At 53.8% G+C, this 16,586-nt stretch overlaps 7 protein-coding genes across 7 annotated transcripts; 2 read left to right on the top strand and 5 right to left on the bottom strand.

Moving 5' to 3' along the window:
* Window positions 1-10: 10 nt before the first annotated feature.
* KL928_000315 (uncharacterized protein) lies at window positions 11-1,393 on the bottom strand (the record flags this gene model as incomplete). Its single annotated transcript, XM_043203705.1, has 1 exon — window positions 11-1,393. One exon carries the CDS (start codon window positions 1,391-1,393, stop codon window positions 11-13), a length of 1,383 nt encoding a protein of 460 aa, XP_043062210.1.
* Window positions 1,394-1,549: 156 nt separating this feature from the next.
* KL928_000316 (uncharacterized protein) lies at window positions 1,550-3,358 on the top strand (the record flags this gene model as incomplete). Its single annotated transcript, XM_043203716.1, has 1 exon — window positions 1,550-3,358. The coding sequence occupies one exon, from the start codon at window positions 1,550-1,552 to the stop codon at window positions 3,356-3,358; it is 1,809 nt and encodes a 602-aa protein (XP_043062211.1).
* Window positions 3,359-3,403: 45 nt separating this feature from the next.
* Window positions 3,404-4,786, bottom strand: KL928_000317 (uncharacterized protein; the record flags this gene model as incomplete). Its single annotated transcript, XM_043203727.1, has 1 exon — window positions 3,404-4,786. One exon carries the CDS (start codon window positions 4,784-4,786, stop codon window positions 3,404-3,406), a length of 1,383 nt encoding a protein of 460 aa, XP_043062212.1.
* Window positions 4,787-4,880: 94 nt separating this feature from the next.
* Window positions 4,881-6,344, bottom strand: KL928_000318 (uncharacterized protein; the record flags this gene model as incomplete). Its single annotated transcript, XM_043203738.1, has 1 exon — window positions 4,881-6,344. The coding sequence occupies one exon, from the start codon at window positions 6,342-6,344 to the stop codon at window positions 4,881-4,883; it is 1,464 nt and encodes a 487-aa protein (XP_043062213.1).
* Window positions 6,345-6,461: 117 nt separating this feature from the next.
* KL928_000319 (uncharacterized protein) lies at window positions 6,462-12,956 on the bottom strand (the record flags this gene model as incomplete). The annotated part of the gene is made up of 1 exon (XM_043203749.1): window positions 6,462-12,956. One exon carries the CDS (start codon window positions 12,954-12,956, stop codon window positions 6,462-6,464), a length of 6,495 nt encoding a protein of 2,164 aa, XP_043062214.1.
* Window positions 12,957-13,201: 245 nt separating this feature from the next.
* KL928_000320 (uncharacterized protein) lies at window positions 13,202-14,890 on the bottom strand (the record flags this gene model as incomplete). Its single annotated transcript, XM_043203761.1, has 1 exon — window positions 13,202-14,890. One exon carries the CDS (start codon window positions 14,888-14,890, stop codon window positions 13,202-13,204), a length of 1,689 nt encoding a protein of 562 aa, XP_043062215.1.
* Window positions 14,891-15,005: 115 nt separating this feature from the next.
* KL928_000321 (uncharacterized protein) lies at window positions 15,006-16,349 on the top strand (the record flags this gene model as incomplete). Its single annotated transcript, XM_043203772.1, has 1 exon — window positions 15,006-16,349. One exon carries the CDS (start codon window positions 15,006-15,008, stop codon window positions 16,347-16,349), a length of 1,344 nt encoding a protein of 447 aa, XP_043062216.1.
* Window positions 16,350-16,586: the final 237 nt, after the last annotated feature.

A 16,586-nucleotide genomic window follows, 5' to 3' on the forward strand; every position in this document is an offset into this window, starting at 1 on the left:
TCAAAACATCTCATTTCTTCCCCATCTTGAACCATTTCGGTACCTTGCGTGTGTTGTGTGCGGTTGTGGGCGTTGGTGCTGGTGTCTCGTCTTTTGGTGGGGCGCTAGCTTTGTCGGCTTCGCGTCCTGTCGTCTCTGCTTCTCTCTTGCTGATTTTCACCTCCTCCAGCTCGTCCAGCCCCTTGGCAGCCTCCAAATACTCGTCCTTCACGTACTGCGAACGTTTGAAGTCGTCCCTGTACACGAGAAGCGAACGGTGTGCAAATTGACAATCTCTCACCAACTCTTTTTCAAAATCGTCTGTGCTGGTGAGGATCGCATGTCCAGGATAGGCCGTGTGCAGCTGGAATGCTGGCCGCGGTTTTTCTCTCTGCGCTTGCGTCATGTGAACTATTTTCGTAGAGAGCACATTATAGAGATCTCCCAGAGTATGATCAGGCTGCATAACAAGTTGCACCTGGGTGTAGTCCGGGAATTTAACCCTGATAACGCACTCTTCGACTGCTGGCTTTTCAGGAGCAAGCTGCTCGCGTTGTCTCTTGCTCATCATCTGTTTATTAGGGTGTGCTCTTTTGGCAAGTAGCGATTGGTAGAGTCTAGCCTGCTCGATAGACATGTCGTAAACGGACTCATCAACGTGCTCGTCTTCATGGTGATCTGAATTTGGGACGTAAACCTGAATGGGGTTGGAATCTGGCGCTGATGACGGTTTTTCCTCGGAAAGTGCCGCCTGCTGTTCAGAGCTCTGAGTCTCGCTTTTATCCTCAACTGAAGCTGACGATGCGGTCGGTTGGGCAGTCGGCTGGGCGGTCGGCTGCGGCTGGCTTATGTCATGTTTTTCAGCCTTGAATCTCAGTCTCAAGGTATGGTTTCCGCTGACCAGACCCAACGATCTTAAGGAGTGTTTGAGCTCAGACGTTCCTGTCATCGTCTTGCTCATGCTCTGCACAATCGGCTCGTAAACGTACTTATACTCTCCAATTGCTTCTCTGTGAAGCAGTTGTGTATTCAAGCTTTTCTCGAATTCCTGCAGAACCTCCTCAATGCTCTTATCGCTGTCGCATTCCTTCACCAGCTGGTTCGGCGGAGGCAGAACAAAGGTTGAGTCGCCTTCTGGAGCCATTATCTGCAATTTTATCACAACTGAGCCTCCTCCGGTGGATTGAGTATTCTGTGGCGCCTTCACAAGCTCCAACTTGCAGCCCTGGGGCAGATTGGCCAGTCGCAAGGGCAAAGACAGATCCAGCAGCTGGTTGCCGTGTTTGAGAGCATGTTGGCTCGGCTCGAGCTTGAAGTGGGCGCAGCTCTCTATGAGAACATCATTGAGAATTTTAGAAGGGCCTGCCTTGCATTTGAATGTTCGGAAGTTGTGTGAAACCGTTAGCGAAGACATGAGCTATTCTATGTGGCAAGGAGAAATAAAATATTTTGATTTCTCCAAAATTTATTATACGCCACATGTGGCTGGTCGATTGGTCGCGTTCTATAAACAAAAACATTTATTTACCTTTCCACTGTATCTCTACAGTTTTGCTAATTGCTCGCTTCGATGTCCCAGAAAGCTCCCAACGCCAGATCCCGGTCTCCGACAAAGTCGCCCAGCAAACTGCAGTACAAATTGCTGGCTCCGGACCTGGGCACAGAGTATGTTAATAATACCAATATAAAGGTGATTGTGCGGTTCAGGCCCGAAAATGAGATGGAGAAGGCCAGCGGCGCCACGAATATTGTCGAATACCACCCAGATAACCAGAGCGTCTCTGTCACTGTGGCGTCGAATACCAGCAATTTCACGTTTGACCGGATATTCGACGAGCACACGGAGCAGGAAGATATCTTCAATTACTCGGTCAGACAGACCACCAACGACCTGGCATTGGGCTATAACGGAACCGTGCTATGCTATGGCCAGACAGGATCCGGAAAATCGTACACGATGATGGGCGATCTGCACGACGAGAGAAATAAAGGTCAGACTCCGCGGATATTCGAGCAGATATTCCAGGGCATTGAGAACTCGCCCAAGACGCTCGAGTACACGGTCGGCGTCTCGTACTTGGAGATATATAACGAGAATCTGCGGGACTTGCTCAATCCAAAGAACAATTCCAAGCTGGCGATCCATGAAAACAAGGTCGATGGTGTCTATGTGAGCAACTTGGAGACTCTGTATGTGTCAAACCTCAACGATGTGTACACTATTCTGGACCAGGGAAACAAGAACCGAAGCGTTGGTTCCACGAATATGAACGAGCAGAGCTCACGATCGCACGCTATCTTTCAAATTCGATTGAGCTCCAAGAACTTGGAGGACGGGATAATCAAGACAGGCAACCTGTTTCTAGTCGATCTGGCAGGTTCAGAAAAAATCGACAAAACAGGTGCTTCTGGACAGCTTTTAGAGGAGGCCAAGAAGATCAACTCGTCGCTCTCTACGCTTGGAAATGTCATCAACTCTCTCACGGACGGCAAGTCCACGCATATCCCTTACAGAGATTCCAAGCTCACGCGTATTTTGCAGGAATCGCTCGGAGGAAACTCCCGAACCACGCTAATCATCAACTGTTCGCCTTCTTCGCTCAATGATCAGGAAACGCTATCCACGCTCAGGTTTGGGTCGCGGGCCAAACATATCAAAAACAGTGTCCACATCAACAGCGAGTTGAGCAACCATGAGCTCAAGAAACGATTTTTCGACCAAGCCAAAATTAACGAAGAGAACATCCGAAAAATACAGAAGCTGGAGACACGGAACCAGGAGCTGGAAGAAGAGAACGGACAATTGAAAGAAGAGCTCGCGAAGTTCAAGGAGCTCATAAACATGAAAACCGCTTCGGACGAAGTGGCCAAACTGAACGACACGATCATGATGCTGAAGTCGTCTCAATTGGTCATGACCAGAGAGCTGGAGCAAAAGAACGCACATATAGCAGAGCTCGAAAGCAAAGCGAACGAGTCTGTTGAGAGCGCTTCAAAGCTCGAGGCTTTGGAGAAGGCCATCGAGCATTTCTCCGATCACATTGAGCAGATCGAAGGACAGAATAAACAGCTGAAAAAGGACATCCATGCGTTGCAACAGATGAGTAATCAGAAAACTAATAAGATCCAAGAGTTGGAGCAACAGCTGAAAGCACAGGAGATGCTTGTGGAGCAAGATACACAGATGTTTGAGCAGAAACTCAATCATTTGAAAGGACGTGTGTCCTCGCACAGATCATTAAAACAGCGGACGGTATCAGGTGAAAAGGAGAATTCTGGGTCGAGCATTGCATCGCGCACGCGGCCGTCTACCAAAAATCGGATAGGACTCAACCTGAGGATTGTGAAGCCAATGAGAGGTGGTCAACAAGGGACATGATATTGATCTATTTATTACGTTACTCATAAAGCATGGTCTTGCGATTTACTCAAAAACGTCCTGGCCCAGCTTAAGCCCAAGGATGTTTCTGACATCGCTTGTGAATCTAAGACTGTTCAACAAAGGAAGCAGGTTCATTAGCTCGGAATCATCAGGATCGTTGATCCAACCTTCGATCATGATTCCGTTTTTCTTGTGAAAGCTGTAACTGATTGGCGAGTTGTCTATGATGATGACCCTGCTCAGGTCTGTTGCTGGTCTTCCCGCGGAAGACCCTCTCGTGCGGCTTGCAGAGCGGTCTCTAACAGAATTGACGGCTTCGTTGGAATTGTTTGTTCCTGGTGGATACGGCGAGGACGTTGGTGTGGATGGTCTTTCTCTTTGGTGCCCGGTGAGTACCCCGAGGTCCTTCACATAACCTTTGCCTTCGGTGAAAATGCAGCTGTTTCGGTAAAATCGCTGGCTGAACAGCTTTTTCTGCGAGATGTCTCCCTTGTCCTTGAGCATGACCTCCTGTTCTAGATAGTTGATCACCGGATCGGCGTACTCCTTGATGGAGGCAGTGAAGCACACGAGGTTGAACCAGTTGCGGACGATCGACAAAAACTCGTCCACATAAGGTCGTTTATATATGTGATATAGCGTAGCCAGTTGACTATTGATTCGGATCTCGATGGTGGTTCCTTTGTTCTTATTAAGAATTGACGAGTTGTGTCTAGAAAGAGAATGTATAAGAGTCTCGTCTAAATCAAGAACGAGCGTTTTCTGAGGCAGGTTAGGAGGATGGTTGATGTTGAAGTTGAATAGCAGCTTGGGAAATATGAACTTCTTTTTCCGAGGGGTCATGAGGTTGTTATGGCGTGCGTTCTTTCTGCGCTCTGTGCTATGTACCTGCTGTGGCGGCTGTCGAATTGCGCTGGTAGAGGCCACGGGGCCCGTTGGAGACTTGATCGGGTCCTCGCTCTTGTCCAGCTCAAACTCTATGTCTTCCTCCATTATCGTGGTAATTTGTGTCGCAGCGTCTTCACGAGACCGCTGTGGTTGTAGGACATGCGACTGATCTGTGTTTGTGTCGGGGGTCTGTTCAATGGGCGTCGTTTGTTGGATTGCTTCTTTCTTGCTAAACACATTTATCAGTGCCCTCACGGGGTATGTGACGATATAGAGCACCAGAGCGACCGGGTTGACGATGAGATGCTTTGGGATAAAAAACAAGATGCTTATGAGAGTGCTAAAAGACGACGGATCTTCGCTGTCCTCCTCCTCATCGAACACAGGCTGCTGTTCCCTCTGGAATTGCAGTGGGGGATCGAGCTGTCTCGTGACAATGTCCGAGTCATCAATGTCTGCAGAAGACTTCTGGTCTGGCGGAAACGCCGGGTTGAACGCCTTATCCACGGTGTTCGCCAGAAATTGGATAGAGTTCATATGAGAATAATCCAACAAAAAATAAATATACGATAGAAAAATGTTATATTGTGAAATAAATAAAGCGGAGCCTTATTTTATTTTTTTTGGGAATTTATTCTTTGCGGTAGCTGCGTCCTCTAGGCGGCCGTCCGTTGCCCCGGCCACGTCCTCGTCCTCGCGAGCCGTTGCTGATGTTGCTGGCAGACGAGGAGTTTTTGGTCCTCTCTGTATCCTCCTCCTCCTCCAGCAGCCTGTACCGGAAATCGTAGCCCTTGGAATGACACTCCATCTGCACCTGGCCGTCATCCACGTTCAGCGTGAGAAGGCCGTAGCTAAGGTCGCAGAGGTTGAAATGCCACGTGTTCTGGAAGGATATGTAGTACAGATCGTTGAGCTGGCGAATGATCGTGTTCAGCTCTCGTTGTCTCGACTGCAACCCAAACGAGTCCATGTCTTCAGTGTTGGTCAGCGACTGCGAAAGCTGTAGGGGCAGGATATCTTCCACCCCCTTGGTCGAAATAGGGATTTTATCAAACACTTCCAGAGCTAGTTCTGTGCAGGCGATCATGAGCGGGTCGTTGAGCTTGAAGAGTAGTTTTTCATAGCGTTGCTGGATGTTTTTCCAGATCACGGCGATTTTCGACCGTGCCTCGTTGAACTTGAGCTTGAAACTCTCAAAGCTGGGATTGATCGAAAGCTCGTTGTATGAGGAGGTGTACTTGAAGTGCAACGAATTGGAAATCGAGTAGTCCATCTTGAAGAAAATTAATAGATGTTCCAATAGCGGCTCTCTGGCGGGCGACTGGTGAGTGACAAAAATCTTGATCGCTTTGTTGTAAAAATCGGTGTGCTGTTCGCTGAATTCTGTCAGTGTGTAGATGAGTTTCCCCAGCTGCAGAAGGGTGATCCAGATATTGCCCGGGTCACCGCTTATAGGAAGAACATAGTCTGAGTTTTCGATGTCTTCGAGACTGGTCGTTTCGCCCACGATATCGGCCAGATCAAGCGATGAGCCCTGATGCACAAGCTTGTGGTACGACAGAGAACCGCCAATGCCGGCCAAAAGGATATGCTGTCCCTGAGGAGTGGTGATTCCAAATACGTTTCCATCGTCGATCACGTGCAGGTTAGGGATCTTGTAAACTCCGTAGCGGAACTTGTTGACCACAAGCGAGTCCTCGCACATTCCGAATATGGTGTACACGGGCACTTCGAGCTTCAATTCGCCGCGCAAAAAGCGCCCCAGCTCGCTTATTTCCTGGTTTTCCAGCAGCGTCTTGAGGTTCGCTGTTTCGCTCGAAAGGTGCTCGACCGAGTCGCCCGTCACCTTCGACAGCTTCGAGATCTCCACAATGAGTTCCTCGGACAGCAACGGCGAGAACTCGACAATGTGCCGCAGATATGACTCATGGATTCTGTGCACGCTGCCTTCGTCGAGAAACCCAAAGTTTCCCGTATGTATGACCACGTCCGCCTGGTATTGTCGCGCCAATTGGTTGAAGAGCGACAGCTCGCCGCGGATATCCGCTACGCAGATGATTTTCACGCCGTTCTTGTCAAATTCCCGGACGTTCATAGTTGAAAGAAATTGGATAATCTAAAAAAGTATGGGGATGGAAATAAAATAATTGATCCCTTCCGTTTATTTTTACAAAATATTTTTCTTTCTCCAATAAAACAGTAAACTTATTTATTACACCTTGGCAGCAAGCTCTTCCAGAAGCTTATAGTTGCGCTTCTGGATCGACCCATTGCCTGGAAGACGGGTCTCGCCCATCAAGAACTGGTCAACTTCACGGGCACATTGTCTTCCCTCTTGGATACCCCAGACCACCAGAGACTGGCCTCTTCTACAGTCTCCGGCAGCAAAGAGGTTACCCTTGCCCTCAACCTGGTATCCGTTAGGATCGGTCGTGGACACAGTTCCACGCGGCGTTCTCGAAACCTCCAGTCTGTCAGCTTCAGGACCAACAAATCCCATGGACAGCAAAATCACCTCTGCAGGGAAGAACTCCTCGGAGCCTGGGACCTCGGCCATTTGCCAGGCACCCGAATCCGACCGCTTCCACTCCACTCTGACGGTCTTGATGCCCTTCACGTTTCCGTCCTCGTCGCCGACAAACTCCTTCGACAAAATACAGTATTCTCTAGGGTCTCTGCCGTAGTGCTCCTTGACCTCCGCGTGTCCGTAGTCCACGCGGAAAATGCGAGGCCACTGCGGCCATGGGTTGTCCTTGCCTCTTTCCTCGCTTGGCGTAGGCAGAAGCTCGAAGTTGGTCACGGACTTCGCCTTGTGCCGCGTGGCAGTACCAAGACAGTCGTTACCGGTGTCACCTCCGCCGATGACCACGACGTTTTTGCCTTCGATCTTGGCCCGGATCTGGTCCAGGTTGTCCTCCAGCAGGGCCTGGGTGTTGGACTTGAGCAGGGTCATGGCGAAGTCGATGTTCTTCAGCTCTCTTCCTGGAATCTTGAGGTCTCTAGGAATAGTAGAGCCAACACAGAGCAGCACGGCGTCGTTCTGCTGTTGCAGCTCGTCCACAGTGATGTCCTCGCCAATCGTGGTGTTGCAAACAAACGTGACACCCTCGGCCTCCATCAGGTCGGTTCTTCTCTTCACGATTCCCTTGTCGAGCTTCATGTTTGGAATACCGTACATCAGCAGTCCTCCAGGGCGGTCTGCTCGCTCATAGACGGTGACCGTGTGGCCGGCCTTGTTCAGCTGGTCAGCAGCGGCAAGTCCCGACGGACCAGAGCCAATGATGGCAATGTTCTTGCCTGTTCTCACGGCAGGAGGCTCTGGCTTGATCCATCCCTGCTGGAACCCGTAGTCTATGATTCCGGCCTCAATGGACTTGATACCCACCGGAGCGTTGCCGGAGACATTCACCACACAGGCGCCCTCGCACGGAGCAGGACAGATCTTGGAGGTGAACTCCGGGAAGTTGTTGGTCATAAGCAGTCTCTGCAGAGCGTCGTACCACCTGTCCTTGAACACCAGCTCGTTCCATTTCGGAATCACGTTCGAAATAGGACATCCCGTGTCGCTCTGACAGAACGGAATACCACAGTCGATACATCTGGCTGTCTGGTAGTGCAGGTCCTCTTTGGTCAGTCTGCTGGACAGCTCTTTCCAGTCGTTGACTCTGGCCTTGGCAGGTCTGTAGGGCTCGTTTCTTCTCTTGTACTTGACGAAGCCGCCGAGCTTGTCGAGCTTGACGGCCTTTGTCTCCTCGGCCTTGATGTCGACGATCGTGTCTTCCAGATCCATCACTTTTGGTTCCTTGGCCGCACTGGCAGCAGACACGCGCTTGGACTTTGGTCTCGAAAACTCGCCGTTCGTGATGTCCGCCTCTGGGTCCTCCTTGATGGTCGAGAAGTACGACGAGGCCTCCTTCTTCTTCAGCTCCTCCTGTTTGCGGGCCTCTTCCTCCAGCACTTTCTTGTAGTCGACAGGAAGAACCTTGACGAACCGCGACAGGAACCTGTTGAAGTTGGTCAGGATCCTGTCGGCAATCTCAGAACCAGTGAAATGCCTGTGGTCCTCAATCAGACCTCTCAGAAAAGCGATCTCTGCCGGATCGGTGATCGTGCTCAGCTCCACCATCTCCTTGTTGACCTTCTCCTCAAAGTCCTGCGCCATGTTCAGCACGTACGCAATACCGCCAGACATACCAGCAGCAAAGTTGCGGCCCACAGACCCAAGAACAACCACTCTTCCGCCAGTCATGTACTCGCAGCCGTGGTCTCCGGTTCCCTCCACGATGGCGGTGGCACCGGAGTTTCTCACGGCAAATCTCTCGGCAGCAATACCCCTGAAGAACGCAGTGCCGGACGTGGCACCGTACAGACAGGTGTTGCCGATGATGATGTTCTCCTCGGCCTTGAACTTGGAGTCCTTTGGCGGATACACAATCAGTCGGCCTCCAGAAAGACCCTTTCCGACGTAGTCGTTACAGTCGCCCTCCAGCTCCAGAGTGATGCCGGCTGCGAGGAACGCGCCGAACGACTGTCCCGCAGAGCCTCTGATGTTCACGTGGATGGTGTCATGTGGCAGACTCGACGGACCAAACCGCTTGGAACATCTGTACGACAGCGTGGTGCCGATGGATCTGTCGGTGTTGATGGCCTCGGCCTCGATGGTGACCGGCAGGCCCTTGTCGAGAGTCACCTCGGACTCGTCGATCAGCTTGTTGTCCAGTCTCACGTGCAGCCTGTGGTCCTGTTTCTTGATACACCGGGTAGCAACGCCGGGTCTGATGGTGTGGGCCGGAGTGAGAATAGGCGACAGGTCGATGTTGGCGTTCTTGGTGGTTCTCAGATCGTCTCGCACGTACAGCTTTTCCGTTCTGCCCACCATCTCGTCGATCGTCCTGAACCCAAGCCTGGCCATGATGCCCCGCAGCTCGTTCGACACATAGTAGAAGAAGTTGATCACGTGCTCCGGGGTTCCCTTGAACTGCTTTCTCAGCACGGGGTCCTGCGTGGCGATACCCACGGGACAGGTGTTGGTGTGGCACTTTCTGTTGAAAACACAGCCCATGGAGATCAGTGGCGCCGTGGCAAAGCCCCACTCCTCGGCGCCCAGCAAACAGGCAATGGCAATGTCTCTTCCGGTCTTGAGCTGGCCGTCGGTCTGCACGGTGACTCTTCCTCTCAGATCGTTCAGAACCAGAGTCTGGTGGGTCTCGGCAAGACCCAGCTCCCACGGCAACCCGGCGTACTTGATACCGGTCCATCTGGCGGCACCGGTGCCACCGTCGTGTCCAGAAATGAGAATATGGTCTGCCTTGGCCTTGGCGACACCAGAAGCAATAATGCCCACACCAACCTCAGACACCAGCTTGACAGACACTCTGGCTCTCGGATTGGCGCACTTGAGGTCGTAGATCAGCTGTTTGAGGTCCTCGATCGAGTAAATGTCGTGGTGCGGCGGTGGAGAAATCAGACCAACACCCGCGGTCGAGTGTCTCGTCTTGGCGATGCTGTTGGACACCTTGTATCCCGGAAGCTCTCCGCCCTCGCCGGGCTTGGCACCCTGGGCCATTTTGATTTGCAGCTCGTCGGAGTCTGACAGATAGTACGACGTGACACCAAACCGTCCCGAGGCCACCTGTTTGATGGCAGATCTCATGGAGTCGCCGTTGTCCGAAGCCTTCGATCTCTCGACATCCTCGCCGCCCTCTCCCGTGTTCGACTTTCCGCCCAGCCTGTTCATGGCAACGGCCAGCGTCGAGTGGGCCTCCATCGAGATCGAACCGTACGACATGGCGCCGGTGCAGAATCTTCTCACGATCTCTGTCCAGGGCTCGACCTGGTCGATCGGAACAGGCGTCGAGTTGGCAAAGTCGAAGTCCAGCAGGCCTCTGAGCGTGCAGTTCTTGATGGCGTCGTACTCCTTTTTGGAGTACGCGTCGTACGCCTTCTCGTTCTTGTTTCTGACCGCGTCCTGGATGTTGGCGACGGCGGCCGGCTCGTTCACGTGAGCGTCTCCGCCGTCTCGCCAGTGGTACTCTCCCGACTCTGGCAGACCCTTAGGCAGCACCGTTGCTCGGGACGGGAATCCCTTTTCGTGCATCGAGAAGGCATCCTGCGCAATGTACTCAAAGGTGATACCCTTGATTCTCGAGGCCGTGCCGGCAAAGCATCTGTCGATCACGGAGTTGTCCACTCCAAGCGCCTCGAAAATCTGCGCACCCTTGTACGAGGCCAGCGTGGAAATACCCATCTTGGACATCACCTTGAGCAGACCGTCGTCGATGGCGTGTTTGTAGTTCTCGAGCACCTGTTTGTCGGTCAGGTCGCCGGCCAGAAGATTCTCGCTGTTCAGCTTGACCAGCGTTTCCATGGCCAGGTACGGGTTGATGGCGTCTGCACCGTAGCCAACCAGACAGCAGATGTGGTGGACTTCTCTGGCCTCGGCGGTTTCCAGGATCAGAGCAACCTTGGCGCGCTGTTTCTGTCTCACGAGGTGGTGGTGGACAGCGCCGCACGCGATCAGCGAGCTGACCGGGATTCTGTCGGTGCCGGTCTTTCTGTCGGACAGAATGATGATCTGGTGGTCGTCGACGATGGCCTGAGTGGCCTCCTGGCAGATTCTGTCCAGTGCGTCGGTGTACCCGGTCAGACTCTCCGACTTGTCGAAAGTGATGTCAATATTGGCAACAGACCATTTGGGATACACCTTGTTGATCTCCTTCAAGGCCCTGAGCTCGTCGCTGAGCAGCACTGGAGACGGCATCAGCAGCCGGTTGCACTGGCCCGCGTTCATCTCCAAAAGGTTGCCCTGCGGCCCAATGTAGCACTCCAGCGACATGACGATTTTCTCTCTGATCGGGTCGATAGGAGGATTCGTGACCTGCGCAAACAGCTGTCTGAAGTAGTCGAACATCAGCCTTGGCTGCTCTGCAAGACACGCAAGAGCAGCGTCGTTGCCCATGGATCCCAGAGCCTCCTTTCCGCCGGCTCCCATTGGGCCCAGCAGCGCACCGACCTGTTCCTGCGTGTAGCCAAAGGCAAGCAGACGAGGGTCTTCCTGGACCTTCAGCGTCAGGTCGATACGTGTGCTCAGGTCCAGGTTCTTGTTCTGCAGCTTGGTGGTCAGCTCCGGCATGGTGATCATGTTGGAGGTGATCCACGCCTTGAAATCGAATCTGGAAGCAACCTGTTTCTTCAGCTCTCTGTCGTCGACGATTCTGCCCTCCTTGGTGTCCACCAGCAGCATTCTGCCCGGCTGCAGTCTGCCCTTCTCGACGATCTTGTTCGTCTCGATCGGAATCACGCCCACCTCGGACGCACAGATCATCCTGTCGTCGTCGGTGACGTAGTATCTGCACGGTCTCAGACCGTTTCTGTCCAGGTTGGCGCCGCAGAACCTCCCGTCGGCGAACGTGAACAGCGCAGGCCCGTCCCACGGCTCCATCAAACAGGCGGCCCACTCGTAGAAGGCCTTTTTCTTGTAGTCCATGTGCTCGTTGTTCTGCCAGGCCTCGGGAACCAGCATCATGACGGCCTCTGGAAGAGACAGAATGCCGTTGATGACGAGCAGTTCCAGCACGTTGTCGAGCGCGGCGGAGTCGGACCCGCCCTCCTCGATGATCGGGTACAGTTTCTCGAGCTCCTCGCCGAACAGCTTCGACTGCATCACGCCCTCTCTGGCGCGCATCCAGTTCTTGTTGCCTCGAAGCGTGTTGATCTCGCCGTTGTGGGCGGCCCATCTGAGCGGCTGGGCGCGGTCCCAGGACGGGAACGTGTTTGTGGAGAACCGGGAGTGGACCAGAGCAAAGTGGCACTCGTAGTCTGCGTTCACAAGGTCGTGGTAGTACGAGTACACCTGCGTAGGCACGAGCTGGCCCTTGTAGACGATGTTTTTGTTGGTCAGCGAGCAGATGTAGAACCAGTTGTGCAGGCCGATGGTGTGGGTGGACTGCTTGCGCAGAATGTAGAGTTTTTTCTCAAACGTCTTTTCGAACCTGGACTCGAACTCGTCTGCCGAGTACACCGCCTTGGGCTTGCTTCCCGGGCCGTACACCTCCTCGAGGACCACCAGAGGCTGCAGGATCAGCGGCTCTCTCGACGAGGCGGCCGGGCCCAGAATGGACGAGTCGACCGGGACGTGTCTCCAGCCGAGCACTCTGAGGCCGAGGCTCGCGGCGATGTTCTCGAACGTGCTCTTGGACTTGCGGAAAACGTCCTCGTCCTTCTTGAAAAACAGGTTTCCCACCGCGTACTGGCCGCTGGGCGGCAGCTCGAGCGAGCAGTGGTACTCGAACTCGCGCGCCATGAACTTGTGCGGGATCGAGGTCATCACCCCGGCACCGTCTCCGTCGCGCGCGTCCGAGCCCACGGCTCCTCGATGGGTCATGTTGCAGAGCAGGTAGCGCGCGTCCGAGATGATCTTGTGCGAGGGCTGGCCCTTGATGTGGCACGCAAAGCCCACGCCGCAGTTGTCCTTCTCGTACGCTGGGTCGTACAGACCCTTGGAGGTAGGGATGGTGGAGGCCCACGTTTTGTTTTCCGGGACCTCGTCGTAGTTGTACACCGAGTACGCCTCTGGCACGTCGCCGTCGGCCGGCTCGTACTCCAGATGCTGATCGCTTTTCAAAACCATGCTGAGGAAAAAGAATACGGATCCAGCGAGAATAAAATAGCCAACCGGGCAAATTTTTTCGTCAGTGACATCCCACATGCGACTCCGCAGATTCGGCGGGGACCACCGTGCGCGCCTGCGGACCGGGTGCACAAAGCTGGCAAGATAATGCACACGCAATCTCTGGCCAATAACGTTGGGGCTAAAGTTAATGCATTGTGCGATTCTGCACCGTGACGAAACGGGAAAGTTTCATCTGGGAGCCGGTGCGAGGGTGCACTACGAGAAAAAAAAAAAAGAGCACCGATTACATGCATGGCTACACTATTTTGATAGTCCTCTATTTATTCCTCCTCCTCCCCCTCCTCGTCGTCCGCGCCTCGTTCCGCCTCCATCACGCTCTCGACGTACTTATCTGTGTATTTGCGCGCAATCCGCGACGCCCGGCCCGCCGCCTTGGCCTCCTGCCGCGCCCGCTGCTGCAGCCGGCCCAGCTGCTCTTTGAACGCCGCGCGCACGCTTCTGTTGCTGAAACTGTCCCACATCTTGAGCCGCGAGCCCGACCCGCCCACAACAAGGTTTCCGGCAACCTCGATGTCCGGCGCAAAGCTGGCCGTCAGCACCTTGCCGCAGTCAAAGTCTCTGCTCAGCACCATCGACGGTCCGCGCACAGACGTCTGCTCGCTGTCCAGCTTCCACAGCTTCACCACCTGCTCGCCCATCGCGCCCGTCACAAGCATGTTGTTCATGAACTTGTTGGCCTCCAGCGTCGAGATGCCCGAGTCGTGCGCGTGCAGCGTCCACAGCGGCTTCGACTCGGCCCTCGCGTCGAAACAGTACACGTTACCGGCGTCCGAGCCCGCAAAGAATTGCGCCGAGTCCGCGCTCCATCTCACGCACTCCACCTCCTCGCTGTTGCCCAGCTTGTAGCGTCTCGACATGCTTTTCTCGTCTGCTACCCGCACGTCGCTGATACAGCACGCAGAGTCGTAGCCGCCGGTCAGCAGAATCGACCCGTTGCTGCTGTCCGACTCCTCGACGAGCCACTGCGACGACGAAACGTGCTTGCCCCCGTGAACGCTGTCCAGAGAGCGCGCGACCTGGCAGCCGGTCAGGTCCCACAGTTTCACGGTCCCGTCCGCCGACGTCGACGCCAAAACGTTTCTGTACAGCTTGTTGTGCGACAGAGACAGGACGGCGTCGGTGTGTCTGTCTGGAAGCTGTTTTTTCTTGGACTTCTTCTTCTTCTTCTTGGTTTCGGACTCGCCGTCGCCCAGGATGGCGTCCGGAAACGCCTTGTCGATGCTGTCCAGGTTCCAGATCTCGATCTGCGGCTCAAACGTGCCGATGGCAGCAAAGTTGCCGATATTCGACTGGTCGTTGGCCCCGTACGGCTTGTAGCTCAGCCATTCGACACACAGAGGGAACGACGGCAGCATCAGGTCGTGGTGGATGTACAGGTTGTTTTCCCTCACCAGGCCGTTCGCAACGTCCGCGTCAAATTTGTCCTCTTCCTCCTCCTCTGCCCCGTAGGGAGCTCCTGCTCCGTCGTCGTAGATATACACATCCAGGTACGACACGTCGTCCTCCGTCCGCGTGGCCAGCACCATGTTGTCTGTGGGGTACACCTGTAATTCTGCTTTTTCCTCGGCTTCCTCTTTTTCTGTAGGCAGCGTCAGGTAGTGCTCTTCTTGGCCTTCTCCCATATCATCGTCCTCATTGACTATTTTGGCGTACGATGCGGCGGTGTTCGAGAGACCAGGGAACATGGTGATCGGCTCGCCCGTGACCTCGTCCACGGGGTCGTCGTCGTAGTGTTCGAGATCGTACTCTTTGAGGTCGTCGTCGATCTCTATCTGCGACTTGAGAGCGTCTCCAGCGGGCTCCTCGGTTTCGTCGAGGTCGGCCTGGGCCTCGGAGATCTGCAGGTTGGCCATTTGCTCAATTCTATTCATCTCCTCGTCTGTGAGCTCGTATTTCTCGGGAAACTCAGAGGCGTAGCCTCGGGGCACCCAGCATGAGGCAGAAATCATGGTGTTTGAAATGTATTAAATTTTTTTTATTCAAAAAAAAAAAAAAATTCATGCATAATTCAGCTGTTACCCTGGCCCGTCTTTTCCATATTTCGATTATTCGAGACTAGACAAAATGGCACCGCCAGACGAAAAAACCATCGAGTATCTGCTGAAAAAGCTCGCAATGGGCGAAGAGCTCACTGAAAAACAGAGAAAGGACATGAAGGACTACAAGTTTTGGAAAACACAGCCGGTCTCCAAGTTCGACGAGAAAATCGACAAGGAAGGCCCGATCGACTCGGTCAAGACCCCAGCAGACATTCCTGACGAGCCAAGTCCTCTGCTAAACGATTTTGAGTGGGTGACCATCGATCTCGACAGGATGGACGAAATGAAGCAGGTCGAGTCGCTGCTGTACGAACACTACGTGGAGGATCAGGACGCTACGTTCCGGTTTGCGTACAGTTCGAGGTTCTTCGAGTGGGCCTTGAAGCCGCCGGGATGGAGGCGCGAATATCACGTGGGGGTGCGCGTCAGGTCCACGGGCAAGCTGGTGGCGTTCATCAGCGGCATTCCCTCGTTGCTGCGGGTCCGAGAAAATAAGGTGCCAAGCGTGGAAATCAACTTTTTGTGCATCCACAAAAAACTGCGGTCCAAGAGACTGGCGCCGGTGCTGATCAAGGAAATCACCCGCAGAGTCAACAAAAACGACGTCTGGCAGGCTCTGTACACCTCGGGTGCCGTCCTGCCCACGCCGGTGTCCACCTGCAGATACACGCACCGTCCATTGAACTGGGAGAAACTTTACGAGGTCGGCTTCTCGTCGCTGCCTGCGGGAGTCACCAAATCGCAGATGATTGCCAAGTACGCTCTACCGTCCAGCACAAAGACCTCGGGGCTTAGAAAAATGGTCCCTGAGGATGCGGACCAGGTTCTGGAGCTGTACAATAGATTCCAGGCCAAATACGACCTCGTGCAAGAGTTCACAAAAGACGAGCTGGTTCACTGGCTGTGTGGCCCAGACACACAGCGGGACCTCGAGGACAGGGAGAAAGTTATCATGTCGTATGTGGTTGAGCAAAACGGCAAGATCACCGACTTTTTCTCGTTCTACCTGCTACCATTCACCGTCCTGAACAACTCCAAATACGACCGGCTGAACGTGGCCTATCTGTTCTACTACGCCACCGATACCGGCCTCGACAGCAGGGACGACGCCGTGCTGGCCAAGCGTCTGAGCTCGCTGATCGGCGATGCGTTGGTGGTGACCAAGAATTTGAAAATCGACGTTTTTAATGCTCTCACGTCGCAGGACAACACTCTGTTCCTGAAAGATCTCAAGTTTGGAAACGGAGACGCGTTTCTCAACTTCTACCTGTTCAACTACAAGGCGTTCCCGGTCAGGGGCGGAATCGACCCGGAAACCAAGGAGCTGGACCCGGTGCACAAGAGCGGTGTGGGTGTCGTGATGCTGTAACCGGCGCTGTCGTGGTGCAGAGGTGTGTATTTTTTATTTTAGTTCGAAATTTCACCTCCAGATAAGAAAAGCTTAGAAAGCAATGAGCTACGGGAGTGTCCGCGACGAGTCGGACTCAGACGATCTTCGCGAGATCCCGGACACGGTCGCAGAGACGCTCGATCTGAACTCGCCGCCCAGCGACCGCCCACTTTACCTGACGTTCCGCTACTTTCTGCTGAGCATTGTATTTGTCAT

The sequence above is a fragment of the Ogataea angusta genome, assembly GCF_019207475.1.
Source record: "Ogataea angusta isolate 61-244 chromosome Unknown 61-244_NODE_1_length_1302399_cov_90.877568, whole genome shotgun sequence".
Taxonomy (NCBI): domain Eukaryota; kingdom Fungi; phylum Ascomycota; class Pichiomycetes; order Pichiales; family Pichiaceae; genus Ogataea; species Ogataea angusta.